General features: G+C 42.3%; 1 protein-coding gene across 1 annotated transcript in view; it reads left to right on the forward strand.

Moving 5' to 3' along the window:
* FRAS1 (Fraser extracellular matrix complex subunit 1) overlaps nucleotides 1–27,731 on the forward strand; it is a 689,426-nt gene that overhangs the window by 509,556 nt on the left and 152,139 nt on the right. Inside the window, 5 exon segments of the mRNA XM_030190549.1 lie at nucleotides 265–381; nucleotides 661–775; nucleotides 6,731–6,868; nucleotides 12,057–12,089; nucleotides 26,941–27,072. Of these exon segments, the coding sequence (XP_030046409.1) occupies nucleotides 265–381; nucleotides 661–775; nucleotides 6,731–6,868; nucleotides 12,057–12,089; nucleotides 26,941–27,072 (535 nt within the window).

The raw sequence follows: 27,731 nt of genomic DNA on the forward strand, positions 1-27,731 counted from the left end.
TGCACTGGTCTGGCTGGATTGACGAAAAGGAAATTACCAGGTATGTAATTACTCCTTTGGGAAATAGAAACACAGAGATATAAAGTAGCTTGACCGTGATCCTTGCAGAGAGTGGGTAGCAGATAGAGTTTGAATTTCCATCCAATGAGTTCTCCTGAATTGCAGGTCACTTTTCCAATCAAATCCAAATTGCCTCATCTTGTGTGTATATTCAATGTCATTTTTCATCTTAGCTCATTCATTGTCAATATCATATGCTTACAGGTATCCAATGGAGCCAACCCACAGAGTCGGCTGGACAGTCATGTCTTCAATATTGGCATTTTACCACAGATTCCTGGGGCTCCAAGACTCTCTCCTGGATCTTCCCTCCATATGACCGTAAGGCTGAGACAGAGGCATGGCCCTTCTTTCTCATTTGGGTTGTGTTCACAGTGTGTCACTATTGCTATGTTAAGAAGAAAACTTTCCTGTTCATGATTATTAGAATAATCCCTATTGATTTGTGCTTGAAGAAAATAAAGATCTCAGACACCTTACCTTCTGTAAAAGAAACAAATAAATGTTAAGCTTTTCTACATTAACGAGCACAGCAAAGGCCCCTTTGCATATCTCTGAAGAATGTCTTTGGTTATGCACTGTAAACTTTATATTTTGTAGGCACTGGAAGATCGTTTGACGGTGATTAACCCAGATGCTCTCTCCTTCTCGGCCTTGGAGAGTTCCAGTGATAAAGTTGTGTTCAACGTCACTGTACCTCTGCAGCCAAATCAAGGCAAGCGATATTCTTAGCTTGTGGTGTTCCTACAAACTATGGTAGCTTTTTAAACATTTGCTCTTAAAAACAAGTCAAATTACTGTTCAGTGACTGATTATAGACAGGTGTTGCTGTATTGTCCAGATTTTATCTAGTCACAAAATAGATGTCTAACTACTTCACCCCACTTTCTAGTCTACAGAATTCCTGAGCTGAGGATCTGGAGATTTTCAGCAGGGATGTACATTTGTTAGCACGGATTCCATATGTTAGTGCAATTTAAGAATGTTAGTGCCAAAAAAATTAAATTAATGTGCACAAAGTTGGTTTGTACAGATATCTGAAATGAACTGAAAAAAATGTCCAAAAACTGGGAAAATGGCCAGTCGAATCAAGAATGAAACATATTTTTTCCTTGTGAGCATACCTAGTATTTAACCAACATTACCCTTTTATCACATAGTGCAGAAAAATAAAAAAAATATTCAGACTGATTCAGAGTGTATTTGGTTATTTCCTGGGAGGATGAGAAAAACATGTATATTATTTTTTAGACACTGCTCAATTTCTCGAGAGAGACCTTTTTCTGGCCCGCTAGTTCCCAGACTGGTCTTGGTATACTCCCTAGTCAGTCAGATATCTGTGGTGAATATACAGGAAATAAATTTTCATGCAGTGAGATAGTAAATATAAATCTGTCTCATGCATATTCATTGTGCATCTCCTTAAAAACTCAACTAACTGGGGGTCACCCAAGACAGACTTGAGACCACTAGCCTTTTGTACTTTGCTATGGATTGCACTGCAGCATTATTTATTTGAAAAGAAAGGAGACATCATAGTAGATGACTAGCATTCATGGGGTCAATATTCAAAGTGATTTAACCAGCTAGAAGTGACTCCTGACTCATTAAATTGCTTGTTTTGGGCTAACCAGTCATTTTCAGCAGCACTTAACCAGCTAGCGCCGCTGAAAATGACCAGTTAGTTCCTAAAACATAGATACAAGTTTGGCATGCTATGCTAGTATTCTATAAAGAGAAGTAAATGCCCACTTTTCTTTATAGAATAGACCCAAAAAGGCACATCATAGATGCATCTTTATTGAATTACCCTCTATAAAGAGCTGCTTAAAGTTAGGTGACAAGTACGCATGTAAATGAATATGTGAAAGGCAATTCTATAACCAGGCACTCAAGATTACGCACTCCTTGTGCACATAAATGCACAGAAAAGCAGCAATTATACATGTAAATGTGCAAAATGTTATTCTTTAATTGCCCGCCTAAGTGCTATAGTACACAAATGCACAGGAAGCATACACATGGGCAGATCATGCCAGAGAAATCTGATAGATATGTTTAAATAGATAAGCAGAGCATTTTTTCAGCAGCAGGCTGCATCAGTGATGATTTTTGAAAAATTCCCTCATTTGATCTGAAAAAGGGAAGGGTGATTAGTAGAGTATTTGGGGGCTAGTTCAGTGTGTTTGTGAGTGATACTCAAAAAGTTTAGAAGGAAAGTTTCCTTCTTAGGGATAATACTAAGACCTGCACCTCTCTTACCCCCAAGTCAGGTGGCAATGCCAACACAGCCCATTCAAAGTGAATGAGCTGTGTCAGCATTAGGGCACAGCAGCTTCTAGCACGACTTAATAAATGGGGGTAAAGGAGTAGAAAGAATGAGGTCGAGAACTTCTCATTTTGTATTAATCAACTATTGCATATTTATTTATATTTATGTTTATTTGCATAAAGCAAATAGAGTATGGTCTTGTTTCAGCCTTCCCACGACATTCGGGTCAGGTCGCTCTTATGAAGATACTCTTCCTCACATTGTACTCTAGGTGTATACCAAGTTATATCTTAACAGTGGCCCAAGAGCAATTCATAAACCTCTTTCAAAAATTTCTATCCTTCATGCTGTGTCTTCCTTGAGGAAAAAGGCAATATCATGCTCATCCCCATTCCCAAAACTCCTATAGTTAAGAAAAGTGATATATCAAATTATAGACCTGTTGCATCATTCTCTCTATTTATGGAAGGTCTAATAGCCAAACAACTGATGAAATACCTCTCTCACTTCTCTCTGTTACATAAATCATAATCAGGTTTCAGGAGGCAAAGTGATAGTACAGAAACAGTAGTCACAACCCTTGTATCCAAGTTTAAAAGAGAAATAAGTGCAGGGAAGAAAATTATCATTCTCCAATTTCACAATGCCCAGCACATTCAATGTCATTGATCATAACATCATATTAAAATTACTGGGCAAGCAAAGTCCACTTATGAAAGCTCCAGGGGACGACAGGCTGCAGATGGAATTCTACAGATTGTTAGGTGATGAGATGGTGCCACCCTTAGTGAATGTTTTTAGTGTTATGATTGAGAAAGAGGCTATTCCCCTGGAGTTAAACATGACTCGGATAGTGGTGTTGCCGAAACCGTAGAAAGACCTGTTATTGCTTGGCTCGTATAGGCCGATTTCCCTTATAAATGTAGAGCTTAAAATTCTGGCGAATTGGCTGAGGCGGATTTTAATGAATTTATTGATGCCTATCTGATGCCCTGAATAGACGAGTTGCTAGACCACTTAGCTGGGGTCCATTACCTGACTACAGTGGACCTTAGCCAAGGTTACTGACACATTCCCCTAACAGCTGCTGCTCAACAGTGATCAGCATTTATTACCCCATTTGGTCTGTATTAATTTACTGTGATGCCTTTTGGAATGAAAAATGCCCCTGGTACATTTCAATCCTTGGTGAATTGTCTGTTAGATGGACTCTAGGAGCATACTAGGGCTTATCTTGATGACATTGCTGTGTACAGTCAAACTTGGGATGACCAACTGATCCATTTGAGTTGAGTACTGGATCGGATCAGGGAGGCCCGCCTGACTATAAAACCCAGCAAATGTCAGATGGGGGTGGCAGAAGTGCAATATTTAGGGCACAGAATGGGAGATGGACAGCTGAAGCCTGAACCAGCTAAGGTGGAAGCTGTACAAAATTGGTCCACTCCCCAAACTAAAAAGCAAGTATTGGCCCTTCTTGGAACAATGGGGTATTACAGGAAGTTTGTGCCTTACTACAGCACTATAGCCAAGCCCATGACTGACTTGGCTAAAAAGAAACTACCACGATCGTTACCTAGTCACCAGAATGTGAAGCTAGCTTCCAAAAATTAAAGACAGCTTTAACTACCAATCCAGTACTAGTTGCACCTGATTACCATCAAAGATTTGTGGTACAGACTGATGCCTCAGCATATGGCATTGGGGCTGTACTCAGTCAAGTGAATAGCAATGGGGAGGGGCACCCCATTGTGTATCTGAGTCGCAAGCTCCTTGACAGAGAGGTAGCCTATGCCACTATTGAAAAAGAGTGTCTGGCATTAGTGTGGGCCCTTAAGAAATTGCAACTGTATCTGTATGGGTGAGATTTTACTGTCATCACAGATCACAATCTGTTGGTCTGGCTTAAGAGAATCTCAGGAGAGAATTGAAATCTACTCCAGTGCAGCCTGTTCCTGCAGATGTACAACTTCACCATACAACACCGGAAAGGCAGTGAACATGGCAATGCTGAGTGACTCTCCAGAAAAGAAGAGCAAGAACCGCCCTTACATTAGACTGTCGAGATTTGATCTGCGGTCTGTAGAGGTCACAGTCCGGGGTCTCTCTCTTAAGGAGGGAGGTGTGACAAAACGGTTTTAAGCCTGTAACTTGTATTAATTATTTCTTGAAATGTATTTCTCTAGTTTGGCCAGCAGGTGGTGTATGTTTATGTTTGAAGCTGTTACAGAGAACTGACCGTTCCTTCTTTAGTTAACATAGATAAGAGGTAACCTGCAGTGATGTGGCCAGCTATTTTTAAAACTTGTTGTTGTGGGCTCTGTGTGGCCCAGGAGCTCAATGTCATCTAGGATATACTAGGATCTCTTTGCTGAGGCCCTGTGAAAAGTTATGTTTGATAACTTGAGAGCAGTTATATGTCCTGATCTCCCCAGGTACTATTTAGATAGTAAACAAATCTTTAATTAGTGTTATAATTGATCCATATTTCAGCTATCTGTTACTATTTGCTGATTGCACTGTTTCTATTCATTGTACTAATTTTTTGCATGACAATAAACATTATAGTTTATTGCCTCTGCTTGTTTGGACTGACTAAGAATCCTAGTAGTTTGTGTGTTGGGTCTGTGAGTTTTTCTGGGAACTGTGGGACCACTGGGAATGTGGCCTCCAGTAACCTAGAAATCACTGAGGATATTTTGAGAGCAGGAGACTTGCCAGAGGTGGTTGTGACCCAGTCGGTGGGAGGAGGCTGCTAGTGTAGAGCACAAGCGGCAGGTGCATGCAGACCTGAACTGTTCTGGGGATACACTTTCTAAGTGGCTGTGGGGTAGCCCCAGGCAGGTGGCTAGGCGTTTCATGACAGCGTTTATTTGGATTTCTGTGTTTCTTGGTTTCTTTTTTTACCCTTCGTTGCATTCAAACTTCTAGCGAGTGGTTGTCATTTTGTGGTGTGCCCCATATTGCTGTTTGGGCTCTTCCCGGGAATATGGTAGTTCCCTCTGGGTGACGCTGCTTGAATTTGGCAGCTAAGATTTAATGCTAAAATTATGCAGGGTTTTGCATTTGGGGTAGAAAATCTTGAGTGAGTGGCAGTTTTAGGGAGTAAAGTAATTCTGTGAACAAAAGAGGAGCCGAACTTAGGTGTGATCATATGTGATGATCTTAAGGTGATTGAAAATTGCTCTGGGATCCTGAAGCTGTTAATCGAAACGCTGGCCATCACTGGCTCAGGGGGATAAAACCCATATTCGGTATTACATAACATCGATATATCACAGATAATAGAATATACAAAATCAACTGTACACTATGAGACTCCTGAGGAAGGCGCTTTTTAGCGCCAAAACACAGCTGTGTCGAGTCGAGTTTTTCACTGTTTTACTTGGAATAAAGGTTTGATTTACAATAAACGTCTACCCCGGTTTCTTGGAGGAGCCTACCTTTCCTACTCCTTGCTTAGGTGGCCAAACAGGTAGAAAAGGAGATGGCATAAGCCAGAACAATGCTTAGGTACATAGGGAGAGGAATGACCAGCAGGATAAAAAGGTGACAATGCCTCTGTATAAGTCTTGCTAGTGAAATCTCATTTACAGTACTGTGTACGGGTCTGAAGACTGCATTTTCCAAAAAATATAAGCGGTTAGCACCGAAAGGCCATGATAAATGCATTTCTTTGTGTAAAAGATCTCATTTTATGACACTTTGAGGGACATTCTTGAAAGGACATTCAAGTCAGAATTGGGACATTTAAAAAAAACGTCCATCTCACAGCCATTTTCGAACAGGAAATACATTGTGGTTTCCTGTTCGAAGAGACTGAAATGTCCAAATTGTTAATGCCAAAAGTCCAGAAATGGCAACCTAGACTTCTTTGCAGAGCAGAGGGCAGCCTAGCGGTCAGTGCAGTGGACTTTAATCCAGGTCATTCAGATTCTTATTTCCCTACAAATGCTGAGCCTTCCAGGAACAGGCAAACCTCTGTACCTGACGTACATCACCTCAATAGCCTTCAGGCTTGTAGGTATCATACTTATTTGGGTACAGTAGGTATATGTCTGTTTCTGAAGGGCTCACAATTTAAAGGGGGGGGGGGGAACAAAGACCATAGTGGGAGCTGAACCTGGGTCCCCTGGTTTACCATCCACTGCACTGACCATTAGGCTACTCCTCAGACCTGCTTACTGTTTTGTTCAGAATGCCCACAATACCTGATGCTGTCATACAGCCTGGTATTCCTTTGTGGTTTCACTTTCAGGGGAGAGGGAGGGGGGGTTATGCCTTAATCCCTCCAATGGTCATCTTCTCAAGCAAAGCACCTTTTTGTACCCGGGCATGATTGAAACAGGTCTAAACAAAATGGTAATGTTCAGGTATGTTGTCTTTTTTTTTTCTCAGGAACCTTGGAACACAGCAATTGGCCCCACTCACCAGTTATGCACTTCACGCAAGCTGATATCAACCAGGGGAAAATAGTTTACCGTCCACCTACTGCAGCCCCACACCTCCAAGAAATGATGGCCTACTCCTTCGCAGGTGAGCATGACAGCATTGAAACTGCCAGGGAGATCCTAAGCTAGAATCCTGCAGATGTCCATACAAGCCATATTCTTGGGAGAGTATAAGGAATACGCTTATCATATTCCCTGTAAATGAAAGCTCAGGCGCATATCACATGTCTTTGTATGGATGGATAGACAAACATGTTATGGTAATGATGGTGGTACAGCATAATAAGGTTAGAGAGAGAGATGAGTCACCTTCATAAAGTAGATGGGGGCTCTTCTACTCCCTTAATCATGGAGCCTGTGCCTGTAGCTCAGTGGTAGAGTTAAATGGATTGAAGGCCCAATCCTGAGATCAGCAAGTGGAAGAATAAACTGTGATGTGCTGTGAAACACAGTAGAGGGTGAATTCTATAAATCACGACTTCAGTATCGATGCAGAAAAACCAGGTTGAGTGTTATTCTATAAGCCGCGCCTAAAGTTAGGTGCAGTTTATAGAATACTGCTTAAGCTCAGGGGTCATGCAGAAATTTAAGCACGTCCATTTGCATCAACGAAAATGTGGTGCAAATGGCAGCACCTAAATTTACGCACAGAACACCCTTATTCTATAATTGTGCGCGTAACTGGAATCCATGTTTATGCTCTGCCCTGAAACGCCCGTGAACCTCCCATTTCCGTGACCCCTTTTCTGGCACGCAAATAAAATTTAGGTGCTGGTCATGTGTCTTAATTTGTGCTTGTACATATTAATTGATTTCAATTAGCACTAATAATTGCTTGTTAAAAAGCCAATTATTGGCATTAATTGCCTTGTTATTCAATTAAATTGCTTGCACAATTTTTGGTGACTTTTATAGAATTAGAAGGTAAATGTGGAACTGGCACACTTTGGTATGTGTGTCCCGCATAAAAGCATCTTATTTCAGTAAACTTTGAATATTCAGTGCTATACACTTTGTGCAGCAAGTCTGTTATTCATAATAAAATACATGCATTTGTAGGTTAATTATTTGAATATGAAAATGATAGTAAAGGGGAGAAGATTTGTATTTAGATCACAATAGCTCAAGGTGAGTTACATTCAGATACAGTAGTTTTTTTCCTGCCTCTGGAAGGTTTATAGTGGAGGGTTAAGTGACTTGCCCAAGATCACAAGGATTTGAATCCTGGCTTCCCTGGTTCTCATCAAGCTGTTCTAACCATTAAGCTATATCGCCACTCTTACTGTGTTCCTAAATTAATGTCTCTGATAATGGAGTGTCTGAGCAGTAAGAATTTTCTGCTTTTCACCATCCCGCCGCCTACTGAGGCTAGCAGATGATCCGGGGTGCAGGGCATAGCCACAGCCGTGACACTGTGGTTACAGATCAAAGCAGTTTACATATTATATGCAGGTACTTATTTTATACCGGGGGCAATGGAGGGTTAAGTGACTTGCCTAGAGTCACAATCTGCTGGAGTGGGAATTGAGCCCAGTTCAACAGGATCAAAGCCCACTGCACTAACCACTAGGCTACTCCTCCACAGTACTGATTTAATCAGGGCTGGCGCAACCCAGTAAGCATGGTGGGGGGTGGGGCAGGGCGCCCAAAACCACCCCAAGCTCTGCTTACAAGGTTGCGTCAGGCTACTTCCCTCTCCTCTCCCTCTGACCCATCCCCGTGCAGTCGGACATCTCTCCCTCCTTGTCTCCCCACATCCAGCGTCTTTCTGTCTTCCCTCCCTGGCACCTTTCTCTATCTCTCCCTTCTCTTCTCTCCTGCCGGCAGTCAAAGCTTCCTGTTCATCATGGCAAGGGCAGCAGCAGCACTGTAAGCAGGCTGCTTTGGCAGCCCTAGAGGCCTTCCCTCAGTCACAACCTGTCCTCTTCCTCGAGGTGCTGAGGGGGAGGGGGGGCAAGGAGAGAGGGGTAGGTGCTGGCATTGAGGGGGGGCAAGGAGAGAGGAGTAGGAGCTGGCATCAAGGAGGGAGATGCTGCACTGGTGGGGGGGTGTCGATTTATAGGTTGTAGGGGGGGGGGGGGGGGCGCCAGAAACCGTAACACCAGCCCTAGACTTGACTATTGTAACCGTTTATTGCTAGGTTATTCTCAGGTTAGTAGTCATAGACCAGTTAGTTCAAAATACTTCTTCCAGGTTGCTTTAGAATGGTCACCCTGCTTTTGCAGAAGCTGCATTGACTGCCAGTGACTCTCAGAGTGTACTTTTAAATATTGTGCTTTAGTATATCGGACCTTGTACAGGGGCAGCCTGGGTATTTTGCAAACAAACATATGCTATATTTGCTATCAAGACCTCTTCACTCCCAACAAGAAAACCTGTTGGAGCTCCCTCTTTGAGTGAGATTTACCTATCTACTAAGTGGAGTGGAGGAGTAGCCTAGTGCTTAGAGAACTGAGCTGACAACCAAGGAAGCCCTATTGAAATCCTGTTGCCACTCCTTGAGATCTTGGGCAAGTCACCTCCACTTCCTCAGGTATAAACTTAGATTGTAAGCCTTCTAGAGAAATACTTAGAGGGGCATAATCGAAAGTGGGTGCCAATCTCCATGGGTGCCCATCTCCGTGGGCGGCCATGTGAAGGGGCAGGACAAACCGTATTTTCCACAAAAGATGGGCGCCCATCTTTTTTTCAATAATATGGGTTGTGCGGGGCAAATGCCTAGGATTTGGGCGTTTTTGAGCTGGGCGCTATCGGTTTTCATTGATAATGGAAACCGAAGACGCCCAGCTCAAAAACGAACAAATCCAAGGCATTGGGTCATGGGAGGGGCCAGGATTCGTAGTGCACTGGTCCCCCTCACATGCCAGGATACCAACTGGGCACCCTAGGGGGCACTTTTACAAATTAAAAAAAAAATTAAAATAGCTCCCAGGTGCATAGCACCCTTCCCTTGTGTGCTGAGCCCCACAAATCCCCCCCAAAACCCACTGCCCACAAGTCTATACCATTACCATAGCCCTAAGGGGTGCAGGGGGCACCTACATGTGGGTACAGTGGGTTTTGGGGGTTTTTGGAGGGCTCAACATTAATTGGAGGGCTCAACATTAACCAGCACAAATGGAACAGGTAGGGGGGGATGGGCCTGGGTCCGCCTGCCTGATGTCCACTGCACCCACTAACAACTGCTCCAAGAGACCTGCATACTGCTGTCAGGGAGCTGGGTATGACATTTGAGGCTCGCATACAGGCTGTCCAAAAAAAAGTTTTTAAAGTTTTTTTTTTTTTTTGCGGTGGGAGTGGGTTAGTGACCACTGGTGGAGTCAGGGGAGGTGATCCCCGATTCCCTCCGGTGGGCAGTTGGGGCACTTTTTTGGGACTTGGGTCGTGAAAAAAAAGGGTCCAGCAAAAGCGACCCAAATTCTCGCTTGTGCCGCCTTTTTTTTTTCGATTATCAGCCGAAGGCGCCCATCTCTCGGCCGATAAACATGCCCCAGTCCCGCCTTCACCATGCCTCCGACACGCCCCCATCAACTTTGTTCGTTCCCGCAACGGAGTGCAGTTGAAGACGCCCAAAATTGGCTTTCGATTATACCGATTTGGGCGCCTTTGCGAGATGGGCACCCATCTCCCGATTTGGGTCGAAATATGGGCGCCCATCACTTTCGAAAATAAGGCCGTTAGTGTACCTGAATGTAACTCATCCTTAGGTACTATAGAAAAGGTGTGAGCTAAGTGCAAATAAATAACTAAAGCACTTTTAGCTAGATGGGGCCTACTTGAGGGAGCACTGTCATACTGGAGCTTAGGGGTGAGCTCAGTTACCAATGTTTTTGTAAGATGCTTAAGGTCTGGTTTTTTGTTTAGGCTTATAGGGTTGAAGGGTAGTTTGGGGAAGGGAGGTGTCTGTGGAAAGTGTGTGATATCTTAATTGGAAAATTGTATTAAGTGGAAAGGAGATATTATCTGTGTGTATTGTTTTATTGTAGACCATTTGATATTCTTCAACAGTTAGCAATATATCAAGTGAATAAATCATTCCTGTGACTTAATGTGTATGAATAACTGTTTTTATGCATGTTACCATTAGTGCGGTTTAATAATCTGCTATCATAGTGTTACAAAATTGTCCAAACTCTGGAAGGAACAATGAACTTCTTATATTTTAAAAGCCCCAGATCCTAATATAAATGCAAAATCCTCTGGTGCAGTCAACCAATTATATGGATATCAATTCAACCAATCAAATAATGTAATATTTACCTAACAAATCTTTATCTCATAAACCATCAGTTATTATTAATCTTTTACATTTTTTGATTTTTAGTGAAATGTGCCCAGAAAACCATATGTGTGTTAAAGTTGTCTACAAAAATGACCACATCACTGCACATTTTGTAAGCACAGATTAATAATCTTATTCATCCAACAAGCTTCATAGCCATTGATAGATTAAAAAGGTTTTTTTTTAAATTTATCTTCATATTCTGTGCTCCAGAGATTACTGAGTGCTCATTGATAGAGAAAAGTTCTGTCTAAAGAATATTCCAATCTGTCTCCAACAAGGATCCTAGTTTCACTTTGACGGCTTCATCAGGGGTAAAAGTGTACAAAAGAAGTTGGTATCAACCAGAGCTGTATCAAACAGCGTATCTTACTGTTTGGCTGAATACAAATAATGAAAAGTATTATTTGGCTGAATATGAATACCAAATATGAATGATGGGCATTGAGCTTTAACATAACAAATAATAAAAGAAGCAAAGTGAAATCAGAAATCACGTGTTTTATTTCAGTAGGATTTAGCATAGTAGAGCCCTGGATTATTTGTATTCGAATTTAGGGGTCCTTTTGCTAAGGCGCGCTAACAGATTTAGCGCGTGCTAAACATAAGACACCCATAGGAATATAATGGGCCTCTTATTTAGCACGCCTTAGTAAAAGGACCCCTTACTTCAATATTCGGCTGAATACGAATAAATATATTCAGGGCTGAATCAAATACGAATATTCGGTACAGCCCTAGTATCAACCACACATCTTTATGGTTGACCAGACTAGAGGATTTTGCAATCATAATAGTGTTACAGCCATATCTACTACTTCTGGTAAAATATTCTGTAATTTTGTCACTCTGAGTGAATCTATTACCCTGTGATCTTACAGGATGCCTCTTTCTTTTACTGGTTGCTAGTTTCATAAAAAGCTAATATTTGTCCAGCATCATACATTTTTGTCTAAATTGGAATTCTTCTTTATCTTGCATATTTTGTCAGGTCTTCCAGAATCTGTGAACTTCTTCTTCACAGGTATGAAAATTCTAATATATTTTAAATGTCTATAATCTGTTTGTAAGGACCTACAATTTCAAATGTAATTTTATAATTCTGTGTTAATAAATATGAATGCAGTAAGGCCAAGGGTTATTTAATGCCACAGTAATAATCTTCTGATCCTTTTCATCCCGGGATTCTGTCTTCATTAGAGAGGGCCAGCAGTGATAAGGTCTTTCTTCTGTGTTTAGTTCAAATAAACAGAATAATTAGTAGAAAGACAGTGAATCCTCCCTCCATGCCCCCAATTTGAAGGAATATACACTAAACAATCCAATAAATGGGGCAATAATGAATCTACAGTAATAATACTATTCCTCCCTTCCCCCCAACAGTTTCTACTCCAAATATTTCCTTTCAGTCTGGGCCATTCTCTCCATAGGTGGTTTAAAGTTAATTTGTAGTGTCTATATTGAATAGGGGGAAAAGTCTCAACTGCTGCGGCAACAAATCACGATCATTGATTGCACGCCGAAAAAAGTCATCATAGACTGAAAAACCCCCGTAAATTATATTTTCTTCATTGTTTTAATTTTTTTTAGATCTGTTCATGCATCACATCCTCGTATATCAAAATCTTTTATAGAGTCCAAAGATTAGATAAACAAGTGAACTTATCTTTCTATTGTGAACTCAAGCTTGCATGTTGATTCCAACTGTCCCGTTTCGCTATTCTTCTTCAGGGAACCATACTGCAAGACATCTGTTAGTTGCTAGTGCTTCATGCTGGAGAACTCATTCATCCGCTCAGTGGATCATGATTTGTTGCCGCAGCAGTTGAGACTTTTCCCCCTATTCAATATAGACACTACAGAACTGCTAGTTTTGTTTTTTGAGGATATCAATATCAGCAAGCAGTAATTTTGATCTGTGTGTGGTATTTAAGTTAATTTGGGCATTCTATAGCATTCCTAAGCCATATACATAAATGCACAGCAGATGGAGACTGAGAATTACGGATTTCTGAGATCACCTATAACTAGGCTGTGCAGTCCCCAAAGAGTCAGTAGTTCTCTATCTCCAGCAGATGGTGGACATGGTAAGCCTATGCAGTCCTGAGTTGATGTTAAATTGATTGGGTCAGAGGGCTCTAAATTTTTTTCCTTCTTAGTTGGGGAGTTAAAAAAAAAAGAGAGAGAAAGCCAGATTCAAAGTAGTAGTTGCTCTTTTCAGTGCTGACCTGATTTCTTTCTGTGCCCTGGACTATGGCTGAGGTCCATGGAGTGCTACATCCAGGCGGCCATGTCCTTCTCCCCACATCCCCATCGAGGATCATTTCTGTGTGTGCCTCGGCTGTTCTCCTCTGCTTTGTTGCAGTCAGTCAGCCTAGAGAGCTGTGAGGTCTGTTGTTTAAAAAAAAAAAAGTTTTAGTGGTATTTCTGAGTACCTGCCTTCCCCTCGCAGTGCCTTTAGTTTCAGGTCGCAGCTGCTTGGTGCAACAGTTCCTTTGCCTTTAGGTAAGGAAGAGTCCGGGGAGGGGAGGGCCAGTTTCCAACTTAAAGCATATGGGCAGTGCCGGTTCCCAAGCTTGCAGCATGTGGACAGCCGCAGTGAGCATTGAGAAACTGAAGAAGTGCTCTCTGCGCTTGCACCAAGGGGTGGATGGAGCAGACAGATGCAAGTTTTGTACAGGCCATGGGAGAGCTGAATTGGTGGCGACATCTGCCCTGAGCTTGCCAAGACCCAAGGAGACTCAAGAGAAGATAAGCAGCATAAAGTGTATTGAACTTTTTTGGGATCTTGCCAGGTATTTGTGACCTGGATTGGCCACTGTTGGAAACAGGATGCTGGACTTGATGGACCTTTGGTCTGTCCCAGTGTGGCAATACTTATGTACTTATAAATAAAAGGATACACAGTAAAAAAAAAAAAAGGACATGTATCCAAGTGGTGGTCAAATGGCACTTCACCATCTTGGTAAAACTAAAAAAGATTATAACAAAATATGTGACGCCTGCAGGATTCCCACGGGGATGGAAGAATTTTCCATGGAATTTTTGCAGGAGTGTAGTCAAAATCTATGGTGACTCCAGAATGAGGCTTGGAATGCCCTAAAAAAGGCAATCGGATCACAAGAATGAGGTTTGGAACATACAGAGAGAGGCAGTTGGAGTGTCAGAATGAGGCTTGGAGCGCCCAGAGAGGCAGCCGGAACACCAAACTGAGGCTTCGAACACTCATTGGATGAACAGTGAATACCATCCAAAAAACCATGGGAGGTTGGGAGGAAATAGAAGGCTGCGAGCAAGTAAATAATAGTATCAATTCTCCCAGGACAAGCAGGCCTATAATTCTCACAAGGGGGGTAACTACTCAGTCCAGAGCTTGTTACAAGCTTTTCAGAGCTTTTTGAGCATGAGTCATGCTCCCACTGCACATGTGCCTTCCTGCCTGCAAACAGCTCTGGCTGACAGTTCTATTTTTTTCTGCAGTCTGCCTTTCTGATTCCTTTTTTGTTTTTCTTTGCCCTGTTCTTGTTCAGGGTGCATTTTATTTCCCTCCCCTTACATTTTAGCGGTTGTATCCCTATTTTAAGGTTTATTTATTTTTACCTTACTCAGTAGGCTGCATTTAGACCTGAGCCCTGGTCAGGTTTCTCCCTTTTCATCTCTGGCGCTTTGACCCTTTTCCGACACTATCGAGTGTTTTGATTTAGCCACTGCTGTATTTCCTTCCATGTCATCGAAGGTTCCCAGTGGCTTTAAGTGCTGTAGCTGGTGCTATAGGACCATCTCTTGCAAGAACCCATTCTTGTTGTCCTCAGTACTTGGGGCCTGAACGTATCCCCTTCTAACTGTGTTCTTTGTCTTCACATGAAAAAAAGAACCCAGTTAGCCAGCCAGGCTCAACGAGAAAAACTTTTGGAGCCAGGTCCGAAGCCTCAACATTGATGTCAGCGTCGGATGTGTTGGTACGTATGGTTGCGAGGCCCTCAAACATTGGGAGTGACCATGCATCAAATGACTCTAATCATGCAGAATGATCTCTTCTGCATCCAAAACTCCAGTCTCTGAGCCTCATGGCCTGGATGTTGAGAGCTTAGAATTTGCTTTCTTGCTTCTTCCTGAGAGTGTCTCCAGGGTCTTCCTAGCTTCCAGGAAACATTCCACTAAGAGATGTTACTCTTCAAATGGAGGAGGTTTGCCGTCTGGTGTGAGGGCAAGACCCTAGATCCCGTTTCCTGCCCTACACGACTCTGCTTGAATACTTTCTACATGAAGGTATGGAGTATGGCCTCAAGACCAAGTCAGTAAGGGTTCACCTCAGTGCAATTAGTACTTGTCGTCATCGTGTAGAGAGTAAGCCCATCTCTGGACAGTCTCTAATTTGCTCGATGAGAGGTTTGCTGTTGATAAAGCCCCATGTCAAACTCCACTTGTGTCATGGGATTTCAATATCATTCTCACCTAGCTGATGAAAGATTCTTTTGAGCCACTTGATTCCTGTCATCTGAAGTACTTGACCTGTAAGGTCATATTTTTGGTGGCTGTTAATTCAGCTCGCAGTCAGTGAGCTGCAGGCCCTAGTAGTGGATGCACTTTATATCAAGTTTTATCACAACAGAGTAGTCCTCCTCACGCACCCTAAGTTCCTGCCTAAGGTTGTGTTGCAGTTCCATCTGAACCAGTCAGTTGTCTTTCCAACATTCTTTCCCAGACCTTATGCCCATCCTGGCGAGGGCACACTGCACACCTTGGAATGCAAGTGAGCATTGGCCTTTTACTTGGAGCAGACTAGGCCCCACAGACAGTCCACTCAGCTTTTTGTTTCTTTTGATCTCAACAGGATGGGAGTCACCTTTGGGAAACCACAATCTCTAATTAGCTGGCAGATTTCATTTCCTTCTAGGCTAGGTTAACATTTGAGGGTCATGTCAAAGCTCACAATGTCAGAACCATGGCTGCATTGGTAGCCCACATGCGACTAACCTCCATAGAAGAAATTTGCAAGGCAGTGACATGGTCTTCAGTCCACACATTCACATCTCACTACAGCCTTAAGCAGGATACCTGATGTGACAGTCAGTTTGACCAGACAAATTTGTTTGGGGTCTAGAATCCAACTCCACCCCCCTAGGTCCATTTTATTCTGTTCCAGGCCGCGCTTTCACACAGCTGTATATAGTTTCAGGTTAACTTGTGTTTTGACCTCGCCATTGCGAGGTTCACTTGACCAGTGGTTGTTTTCGGTGAGCCTGGTAGCTAGGGGGTATCTAGCAAATTCCCACCTAGTCAGTTCCCCCTGAATAATTCTTACCCACCAATTACCCTCTGGACAATTGCTATCTAGGTCAATTAACCACTGGATAATTCCCCTCTCGCATGTGTCAATTCCCCACCCCCTAGCCCTCATCTGCCTTTTTAGTACTCACTCCTTGTTCTGCTCTTCAAGTCTTTGCTCTTCCTCCCTCCTCCCTCCCTGCAAGGGAGGGGGGGATTGGAGTACAGAAGCCAGAAGCACAGGTCTAGAAGTGATGGGAAAATGGCTGTGGTGTAGCAGACTCACTGCCATGGGCCTATAACACAGCCTGCAGACTATTAAAACTGAATATTAGATTCCACTATAAATACTAGATTTAAAAAGAAAGCTAGAGATACATCTGATTCAGTTTTGTTACTGTCTACCCCTCTTCCTTCTTTCTAATGGTTTACCAAGTAATATTTTTTTTGTTTACATATTCACAATGTTTGAAGTATATTTGGTGTAAAGGGGTCCGCTTCCTCCACTCTGGGTTGGGGCTGGCAGTCCTGTTAGGCTCACAGGTTTCCAGCAAAGAACCAGACTGCCGTATGGTCTTAAGACCAAAGTGCTTTATTCTCAATTTAGTTCCACTCTCAAAATTGAAATGCAGTTCACAAACAGGGTTCAGGCCGGGTTCCAAACTCCAGCCAACATTCAGTTCCTTAACAGGTCAGGCCCACTTCCTTTGCACTACCTTCCCCTCCAAAGGGCTCAGTCAAAATTCCGCCTGCTGTTCTATACATCCCAATAATTCAACCCTTTCACAAACAGTCTCTTCAAAGGAAGCCACTACTTAATGCCCCTGTCCTCTTCACAGCACCCAGGAGGACCCTGTACCAAACAGGGCTGGCAGCTTTCCTCCTACCTCACAGCACCACACCCCTGTGGCCTCTCACACTGCCTTCATGTGCTGGACAGGGCTACCTTTACATTCTCACACTCCATGGCAGCTTACTCTTCCCTCCCAGGGAAGCTCCAGTGGCAGGCCCTTTCCGTCCTCCACCTACTCCATGGCAGCTTCTCTCTCATTCAGTTTCCTCTCCCTCCTGGTGGCTGGGAGCCACCCAGAAATCTCTCCCCTCTCACAGCTGGAGGGAATTATATACCGGCGATGCAGCTAAGGGACCGAGCTTCACCTCCCCTTCTCCCTCTAGTGGGGAAGGGAGTAACTGGCTCACCTAGCACTGAGCCACTACTCCCCCTGCTGGGGTTGGAAATCCGTTCCACCTTTTTGGGGCTACCCTCCTCTCTCCTGCTTGCAAGGGCTTCTGGGAACCATAGTTCGAGGATTAGCTGCTTCTCTGTGGGGCCCCGAGTGCTAACTTTGTCACATTGGGAAATAAATGTTGGGGGGTGGGGGGAATTGTCCTTGGTAGAGGTGGAGGGAATTAGTCAGGATGAAATTGACCTAGTTGAGAGTTGTCTAGGAGGTAATTGGTGAGTAGGAATTGTCTGTGGGAACTGACCTAGAATTTTAAGGGGTATCCTGCATGGAGTTCCCACCTAGACAATTCCCCCTGCACAAATCCCACCCACCAATTACCCTCTGGACAGCTGTCATCTATGTCAGTTACTCACTAGATAATTCTCCCCCTCCCATGTGTCAATCCTCACCCAGTTAAATCTACCCCCCCCCCCCCACCACCAAATAATCTGCCTTTTCAGTGCTCACTCAGTCCTTGTTCTGCTCTTTGAGTCTTTGGTCTTCCTCCCTCCTCCCTCCCTGCAGTGACCAGCATTTCACTTAGCGTGAGAAGAAGAAATAAGTCATAACAAGAGTGATGGTCATTAGGGGAGAGACAGAAGAAACTGCGGAGGGAGGGGCAAAGAAGAAACTGCAGAGGGAGGGGCAAGAGTAATATGTGGGAAATTGAGGGGGGAGGCCAGATTTGGAGTACAGAAGCCAGAAGCGCAGGTCTAGAAGAGGTGAGAAAATAGCTGTCCTCAGTAGAGGGAGGGGAATTAGGAGAAATTGACCTAGTTGGGAATTGTCCAATGGGTAATTGGTGAGTGAGAATTGTCTTGGGGGAATTGTCCAGGTGGGAACTGACTAGAAACAGCTAGGAATTCCCACATGTGAGAATTATAGACCCGCTTGTCCTCGGAGAAAGCAAAGATACTTACCTGTAGTAAGTATTCTCTGAGGACAGCAGGCCATATAGTCTCATATACCCTCCCACCTCCCCTTGGAGTTGTCTCCTTTTTCAAATATGCTATAGCATTGTACTGTTGGTCCTACACTCTTGTGACAGGTGGGAAAGCATTCACACATGCGTGGTGGGGGCACAACTCGCACTGAAAAATCTCTGAAAAGCTTGTTACAAGCTCTGGAGTGGGCAGCGTGGACTGCGTTACATGTGAGAATATATGGCCTGCTGTCCTCAGAGAATACCTGCTACATGTAAGTATCTTCGCTTTACTACGGATACGGCTGGGAATGGAGGAGATTATTTGTGGGGATGGATAGGGATGGAATGGATCTTAGTGGATATGGGTTAGATTCCATTGAAGATGGCAAAATGTTTGTCCCCATTCTAATAGGCTATTACCTCAGAGGAGGGCGGGACTTAATGCGGGAAGAGCCTATTACCTCAGAGGAGGGCGGGAGTTAATGCGGGAAGGTCGGCCCGACGATGTGCAGGAGATTTTTACTAGCAGGGCAGACACGAGGCGCTGCCTGCTACTCGGCGCTTCTCAATTTTTTTACAGAAGAGTGATCGATCGTCGGGGGGGGGGGTGGGAGCGGTGGGCGGGGCAACCCCAGGCGCGCCGCGCGGGGCCCCCTTGAGCGTGGGGCCCTATGCGGCCGCCTCGGTCGCCTCGCCCTAAGACCGGCCCTGATTCCAGATATACTATGATATATGAGGAGTGTTCCTTTTCTCAGTATAATATTAGTATAAACTAGGCCAAATTTGATAGATATTTACAGTAAACCTTCAGATGTGAATACATTTTTGAATTTTGATAGCTATCATAGCACATCTCTGAAAATGAACCTCCTCTAAAACCTGTTCCTTCATTTGAAAAGGCTAAGTTATGATATGAAAAAAAGATTAAGAGAAAAGGGCTATCCTGAGGTTCCATGTATTGAAAAGTGTTAGCAGAAACCTTCAGCTTGTAACAGAGAGAGTTTATTGAGATCTAAAGAGAGGACAAGAACTGATAGGATTGTAGGTACTTTACTGTTTACTCATATGTCTAACCACATTGTCCGGATTCTTAAACAACACTGGCATATTGTACAGTCTGAAACCTTTTTCTGGCAAAAGCTTAATGATTGCATATAAGCAAATATGGTACCATCTGCCTTACCAGGAAGCAGCATGAATATGATGAGAAGGTTACTGCTAGGACATTTTGAATATGGAAGTGGATCCATATGTACAGTTAATATCAAAATTAAAGTTTTCACTATTCCATCATCTCGTAAGGAATATGCCTTGAAACAATTTTCCAACTGTAAAATGGAGTGATTTGTGTATGCTGCACTATGCCCTTGCGGTCTGGCATGTATTGCAAAAACAAAGAGGAGGTTTGACATTATGATCATGGAAAACGAAAACAAAAGTGCTATGAAGAGACAAATTAAAGAAGAACCTCTGGTGGAACATTCTTTAGAAGCTGGCTATAATTTTGAAGAATACAAATTTTGTGTTTTAGCGGCCAAAGAAGCAAACCAGAATACTAGGAATTATTAGGAAAGGGGTGTAAGCTAAGACCAAGAATATTATAATACCTCTGTATCGCTCCATGGTGCTACCTCACCTTGAGTATTGCGTTCAATTCTGGTCGCCGTATCTCAAAAAAGATATAGCGGAATTAGAACAGGTTCAAAGAAGAGTGACCAAAATGATAAAGGGGATGGAACTCCTCCCATATGAGGAAATGCTAAAGAGGTTAGGGCTCTTCAGCTTGGAAAAGAGACGTCTGAGGGGGATATGATTTGAGGTTTCAAATCCTTAGTGGTGTAGATGGGTAGAAGTAAATCAATTTTTCACTCTTTAAAAAAGTACAAAGATCAGGGGATACTCAATTAAATTACATGAAAATACTTTTAAAACAAGTAGGAGGAAATATTATTTAACTCAAAGAATAGTGTCTATAATTAAGTTTTATTTCAGGTATACTGTACTATTTAACTTATTTCAGGTATACTGCACTATTTCCCATCCCCCAAACTCTCTTTTTCCTGTCAGCCACATGAAGGAATTTCTGGCTGGTCACATGCTCTGATGGGGTCTCATGTTGCTAAGGCAATTCAGATACCTGGTATATCCTGTTACTAAAGTGAGTTAGAGGTGTGGCAAGGAGAAACTGCAAGCTTCCAGCATATATGAAAGTCCCAATTACAAGTCTCCAGCCCATGTGCAGCACCTATGATTGGTCCATGGTAGAGGAGAGGTGGATGCTCACAACAGCCTATAAAACCCTGCTGCAGAAAGGAATCTGAAAAACCAGGCATGTTTGGAGAGAGAGTGTTTCAGATCTGTCCACTGGCCTATGGTTTTTCCCCAAGGAGGTTTTACTCCCCCCCCCCCCCCCCGATAGAAACTAATTCTCTATAACTATGAATCTTTCTTTCATTCATTCTTTCTGTCTGCCTTTTCTCTGCTTTCTCTCTGATCTGTGACCTTTGTATGAGGAACAAACTTTTCTTCCTTCTTTATCTAATTAGTCTAATTACTTATAATTACCAGAGGTACTGATGTTAGATTTTGTAAGTTTGTTATAACTTGAAACTGATGTCTGATGCTGTGCTGGTGGGTGAGTAATTAAAAAGACTTAATTCTCTCTAATTCCTGTATATTTTTTTCTATGATATTTAATATAATTCGTAAGTGTTTTAGCGAATAGCAAACCAAACACAACCTAGTACAATAGTTAAACTCTGTAACTCGCTGCCAGAGGATGTGGTAACAGCGGCTAGCGTAACTGGGTTTAAAAAAAAAAGGTTTGGATAAGTTCCTGGAGAAAAAGTCCATAATTTGTTATTGAGATGGACGTGGGGGAAGCCACTACTTGCCCCGGAATTGGTAGCATGGACAACCTCACTAATATACCCCACCAACCCAATTAGTTATGAAAGCCCACCCTCTATAACTACCCTAATCACTCCCTTCCTTCTTCTATCCTTCCTCACTCAAACTATGCACAATTCTAATGTATCTGATATCCTGGTATGACAATGTTAACATAATCATGTAAGCCACATTGAGCCTGCAAATAGGTGGGAAAATGTGGGATACAAATGCAATAAAATAAATAAATAAATAATTGGGTTTCTGCCAGGTACTTGTGACCTGGATTGGCCACTGTTGAAAGCATGATACTGGGCTACCTTGACCATTATTCTGACCCAGTATAGCTATTCTTATGTTCTTATGCTCGATTTCTGCCTCCCTGACCTTTGACTCATGTCAGGGTGTTTTAAAGCAGATATGCTACCACTTAGGAAATTGTTGTTACTTTGGAAACTGCAGAAAATCTTGTGAGAGGCTGCCATCTTCTGGATTAAGCTGGTAAGAGCTAGCTTTTAAGTCTGCACAAACAATTTTTGTTGTATACTGCTATGTATCCAATGTTATTACCTTTATTAAGTAGGCTCCACATATGTTGTTATGATCTTTAGTTTTATCAATGCGGTGAAGTGCCATTTGAACACCACTTGGTTAGGTGTCCTTTTTTCCTACTGTGTGTCCTTTTATTATGTTCTTATTTATTGCAGTCCAATTATTTATGTCATTATGGGGCCCTTTTACTAAGCCACTTTAAAAAGTGGCCTGCGCTAGTTTTGGCGCGCACTGGACCATTTTATACTGTGGTGGGTAAAATGCCTTTTTTAAAATGGGGCAGTAAATGGCCATGTGCTAATATTAAAATTAGCACGCAGCTATTTACTGACTGAGCCTTTACCACCACCTATTTAGAAGGCTTAAAGGGCTCATGCGCTACTTGTGTGGTAAGCAGGCAGCACATAGCAATGTGGCCGTGCTGCCGGTTACCGCTGGGAACTCCCCCAGGAATAGAAAATAGAAAATTATTTTCTACCATGGGAAACTGCACACCAGCTTCAGAACTACCGCCGGACACCCATACTAGGTTTGATTTGGTGCGCGCTACCTGAGTGATAGCCTTATGTTTTTGTGATGGTTTTCTATATATGTCTTGGCTTCTATATTTGTTTTTTATCCTTTGTTATTTATTATTATATTTATTATTATTTATAATTGCTTTTACTAACAAGTTCTTTGTTTTATTCATTGTTAGTATCTTCTAGCCCCTGCTGCAACCTTTGCGTGGATGAAACACGGCCAGTGTCAGGCTTGTTTGGGTTTTTATTTCATTAATAAAGGTTTTGCAGTCTTCATTCCTGCATTCGATCTGCTTTTGTTCACGGGCATAGTTATCTAGTTTACATCAAAAGGTTTGCATGCATTCAGGTTATTGCTGATTATGGGGGGAGATAAAGACTGGTTAGAGCACAGTGAAAACAGTCATTCTATACTGCTATACTTGTGAGATTAACTGTAAGATTCCCCTAAATGAAAGTTGTCTTCAGTCTGTTAAAAAAAGTATTGTTTATCTTGGTATTATATTTGCCTTATCAACTAACTTGCTAGTCACATGCATACAAGGTCTAACATCAGGTGCTGTAGTAGGCCTTACTTATTTATTTTTAAAAAATATTTATATTCCGCTTATTTCATGGTTTATGACGTGATTACAATTGTAAATATACATAATCAAAACTCATAAAATAACTATACAATAAAACAATAATATGAGAACCACTCCTACTTCAGCTGAGATCGTATTCATGCACCTTTCTGGCTTCACGTACAACTTTCTTTAAATTAGTCCCCTTAGTCTATAACTTCTGTTACTCTATCTTATCTGTCTATGGTGCTTATTTTAGAAGTTCTGTTCCTGTTTTGGACATCTGAAAACCAGCAATTGGACAATTGCATGGATGTCCAGATACCAATTTTGTAAAGCCAGAATATGGACATCTAATGTTGCAGTATGTCCATATGGTAAAGGGGAGTGGTGTGGGTGTGTTTTAAGCGCGGGACCAGAGAGGGGCCAAAAGATGAATGTCCAGCTACAATTGCAGAAAGGGAAGGGACGTCCATGTTCAAAGAGATAGACTTCTATATTTTGACCTAGTACTACCAGGTTTCAGAAAGGTTCTCTGAGCAGTTCTCCACTCAATAGAGATAAAGGAAGTCACAGTGGGTATTTTTTCTCTCCCTGGAGTGCTCACAATTTAAAAAAAACAAAAATTACAGAAAGCTGCACTGGGACTTGAACTGGCAGCCTTGCAACCTCTGGATTGTTGCTTTGACTCCTTTAACCATTAGGCTATTCCTACACATTGATGTGTGGGTGGCCATTTTATAATATGGATGTTCCTCTGCTGCCAAACAGTTGTCCATGTCCCTCATTTTGCCTCATTCATAACTTGGATGTTTCTGTTTGTAAAATGGATGTTCAAGCTAGATGTTTTAATAACATGGATATCCATCTCGCATGCATTTTAGAATAGGCTGTATCCTGTTCTAATGGATGTTCATTTGTGATATTCTGACTGGGATGTCCACATTCTGAGTTGCACGTCCTGTCTAAAATGCCACACTATCCAGCTTATAATCGAACGAGAAAAACGCCCAAGTTCCGACCTAAATCGGGAGATGGGCGTTTATCTCACAAAAACGATTAAAGCGGTATAATCGAAAGCCGATTTTGGACGTTTTCAACTGCACTCCGTCGCGGATGCGGACAAAGTTGATGGGGGCGTGTCAGAGGTGTGGCGAAGGCGGAACTGGGGCGTGGTTATCTGCCGAACAGAGATGGGCGTATTTCACAGATAATGGGACAAAAGTATGCGTTTTTAGCTAGAATTTAGGGCACTTTTCCTGGACCCTGTTTTTTCACGAATAAGGCCCCAAAAAGTGCCCTAAATGACCAGATGACCACTGGAGGGAATCGGGGATGACCTCCCCTGACTCCCCCAGTGGTCATAAACCCCCTCCCACCACAAAAAATGATGTTTCACAACTTTTTATTTTGACCCTCAAATGTCATACCCACCTCCCTGGCAGCAGTATGCAGGTCCCTGGAGCAGTTGTTAGGGGGTGCAGTGGACTTCAGGCAGGTGGACTCAGGCCCATCCCCCCCCCTACCTGTTACAATTGTGCTGCTTAATGCTTAGTCGTCCAACCCCCCCCGAACCCACTGTACCCACATGTAGGTGCCCCCCTTCACTCCTTAGGGCTATAGTAATGGTGTAGACTTGTGGGCAGTGGGTTTTGAGGGGGATTTGGGGGGCTCTACACACAAGGGAAGGGTGCTATGCACCTGGGAGCTCTTTTACCTTTTGTTCTGTTTTTGTAAAAGTGCCCCCTAGGGTGCCTGGTTGGTGTCCTGGCATGTTAGGGGGACCAGTGCACTACGACTCCTGGCCCCTCCCACGAACAAATGCCTTGGATTTATTCGTTTTTGAGCTGGGCGATTTCATTGTCCATTATCGCTGAAAAGCAAAAACGCCCAGCTCACAACTTGGCGAATAAAACATGGACGTCTAATTTTTTCGAAAATACGCTTGGGTCCGCCCCTTCACGGACCCGTTCTCGGAGATAAACGCCCATGGAGATAGGCGTTTCTGTTCGATTATGCCCCTCTATATGTTCTACTTTCATTTACACCATATGCTATCTATTAAGATGTTTTATTATGTATTGTGTCAACATTGTAAATAGTGGCCAATCCAGGTCACAAGTACCTGGCAATATCCCAGAATGTAAAACAGATTTTATGTTGCTTATTCTAGAAATAAGCAGTGGATTTTCCCAAGTCCATCTTAATAATTGCTTATGGACTTTTCTTTGAGGAAATTATCCAAACCTTTTTTAAATCCTGCTAAGCTAACTGCTTTTGCCACATTCTCTGACAACAAATTCCAGAGTTTAATTACACTTTGAGTGAAGAAATATTTTCTCTGGTTTGTTTTAAATTTATTACTTAGTAGCTTCATTGCATGCCCCCTAGTCCTAGCATTTTTGGAAAGAGTAGACAAGTGATTTACCTCTATCCCAGGAGATCTCAACCCAGTCCTCAGGACATACCTAACAGTCATGTTTTCTGGATACCCACAATATGCATGAGAGATTTGCATGTTGTACCTCGATTGTATGCAAATTTATCTCATGTATATTCATTGTGGATGTCCTGAAAACTTGACTGGCTAGGTGTGTCCCAGGGACTGTTGAGAACCTCTGCTCTACCCGTTCCGCTCCAGTCAGTATTTTATAGATTTCTATCATATCTGTCCTCAGTTGATGTTGTCTGTTGCCTATGTCCAAATTGTCTTGCTGTATACCACCTTGGGTGAATTTCTTCAAAAAAGTAGGTTATCAATAGAAATCAAACAAAATAAAACATGGAAAAGAAAATAAGATGATACCTTTTTATTGGACATAACTTAATACATTTCTTGATTAACTTTCGAAGGTTGCCCTTCTTCGTCAGATCGGAAATAAGCAAATGTGCTAGCTGACAGTGTATATAAGTGAAAACATTCAAGCATTACTATGACAGTCTGACAGGGTGGGAGGATGGGGGTGGGTAGGAGGTATGCATGGGGACATCAAAGCATATCATTGATATTCTAACAGGATGGGTGTGGATAGGTGAGGGGTAGGGTGATCAACGGAGACATATAGCTTTATGGTTTATAATGGGCTAGGAACCCCAGATCCTTGTTAAGTCCTTTCTGTTGGGTGTTAAAATATTCAATCATTCTGACTTCAAAGGTCTTACGTTCTGTATGTCAATGATATGCTTTGATGTCCCCATGCATACCTCCTACCCACCCCCATCCTCCCACCCTGTCAGACTGTCATAGTAATGCTTGAATGTTTTCACTTATATACACTGTCAGCTAGCACATTTGCTTATTTCCGATCTGACGAAGAAGGGCAACCTTCGAAAGTTAATCAAGAAATGTATTAAGTTATGTCCAATAAAAAAGGTTTCATTTTATTTTATTTTCCATGTTTTATTTTGTTTGATTTCTATTGATAACCTTAAGAGTGGACTAACAGGGCTACCACACTCCTCTATTCAAAAAAGTAGTAAATAATTACTAATAAATATAGTCACTAAGGGGAGGAAGTGTGTAGAAGAGTGGTTCGCAACACAGACCTAGAGGCAAAGCTGCCTGGTCTGATTTTCAAGATATACACAATAGGGATGTGCATTAATTTGTTTAATTCATGTATATAAGTTTGTTATGGTCATAAGTTCAGTTTTTGCATGAATGAAATCAAACAAACCTTAAAAAAAAACAAATTTACATGTCACAAAACAAAATAAAAAAATTAAAAACTCAAAACAATAAAACAAAATGAAATGAAAATAAATGGGGGAGGAGAGTTGCACACCTATAATAAATTATAAATATGTTTGAGAGATTTGTCTGAAACCAACTTAATTGACCTTAGAGGCTGAAGTTAGCCTCCCCAAAATGAATTGTAACTGCATGATTTGTATGATATGTACACTGGAATTCATATTTCTTTTGTAGTGTCTGATGGAGAATATACAACTTTAGAGATGCCATTCACCATTTACTTGCCGTCCAGCAATCAGCAGCCACCAGCATTCCAGGTCACTACTCCATTTCTGGAGGTCATCCAGGGGGGAAGAACTCCCATTGGTAAGAAGCGGATAAGGAGTCTTTTTGTTTTAGATTAGTATAGTCACTTAGATCTCTAAAGGAACGTGTCAGCCATATCCCTTCTCTGAGGAGACAAACTGCAAGTATTTCACGACCAATAGATTCATATGAGGATTTCTTTTCCATTTTTATCTATGCAGAACATTGCTTTTACTTGCACTGTTAACCAAAAAAAAAGAAAAAAACCAAAACCCACACACCAAGTGAGATACAAACCTAGAAGTGGATACCATAAAAATGAAATACAAATTCTACATAATATTATGATTCAGTTTAAAACAAGCATGAGGGGAAAAGATGGGATCTGACATACTGCTTTTCTGTAGTTACAATCAAAGCGGTTCAGGTGCTTATTTTGTACCTAAGGCAATGGAGGGTTAAGTGAATTTCCTAGAGTCATAAGCAGTGAGTTTTTTCTAGCAAAAAAGTTGCAGGTATTCAAATGTCAGGCAACTCTTTAGGGGTGGGGTGATCACTGAGGGACCCACCCCACAATAGCCAGGCCCCCTGCAACCAGTCACAGAATCTATGACAAGGCAGAATTTGAGTGTAGAGCCTGAACGTTTTCATTAAAATTTGGGGACCCTGGGCCAATTTTAGCAGACAACGGAAAAGGTACTGGTACTTAGTACCCCCAA

Source organism: Microcaecilia unicolor, chromosome 2, assembly GCF_901765095.1.
Source record: "Microcaecilia unicolor chromosome 2, aMicUni1.1, whole genome shotgun sequence".
Lineage (NCBI taxonomy): Eukaryota > Metazoa > Chordata > Amphibia > Gymnophiona > Siphonopidae > Microcaecilia > Microcaecilia unicolor.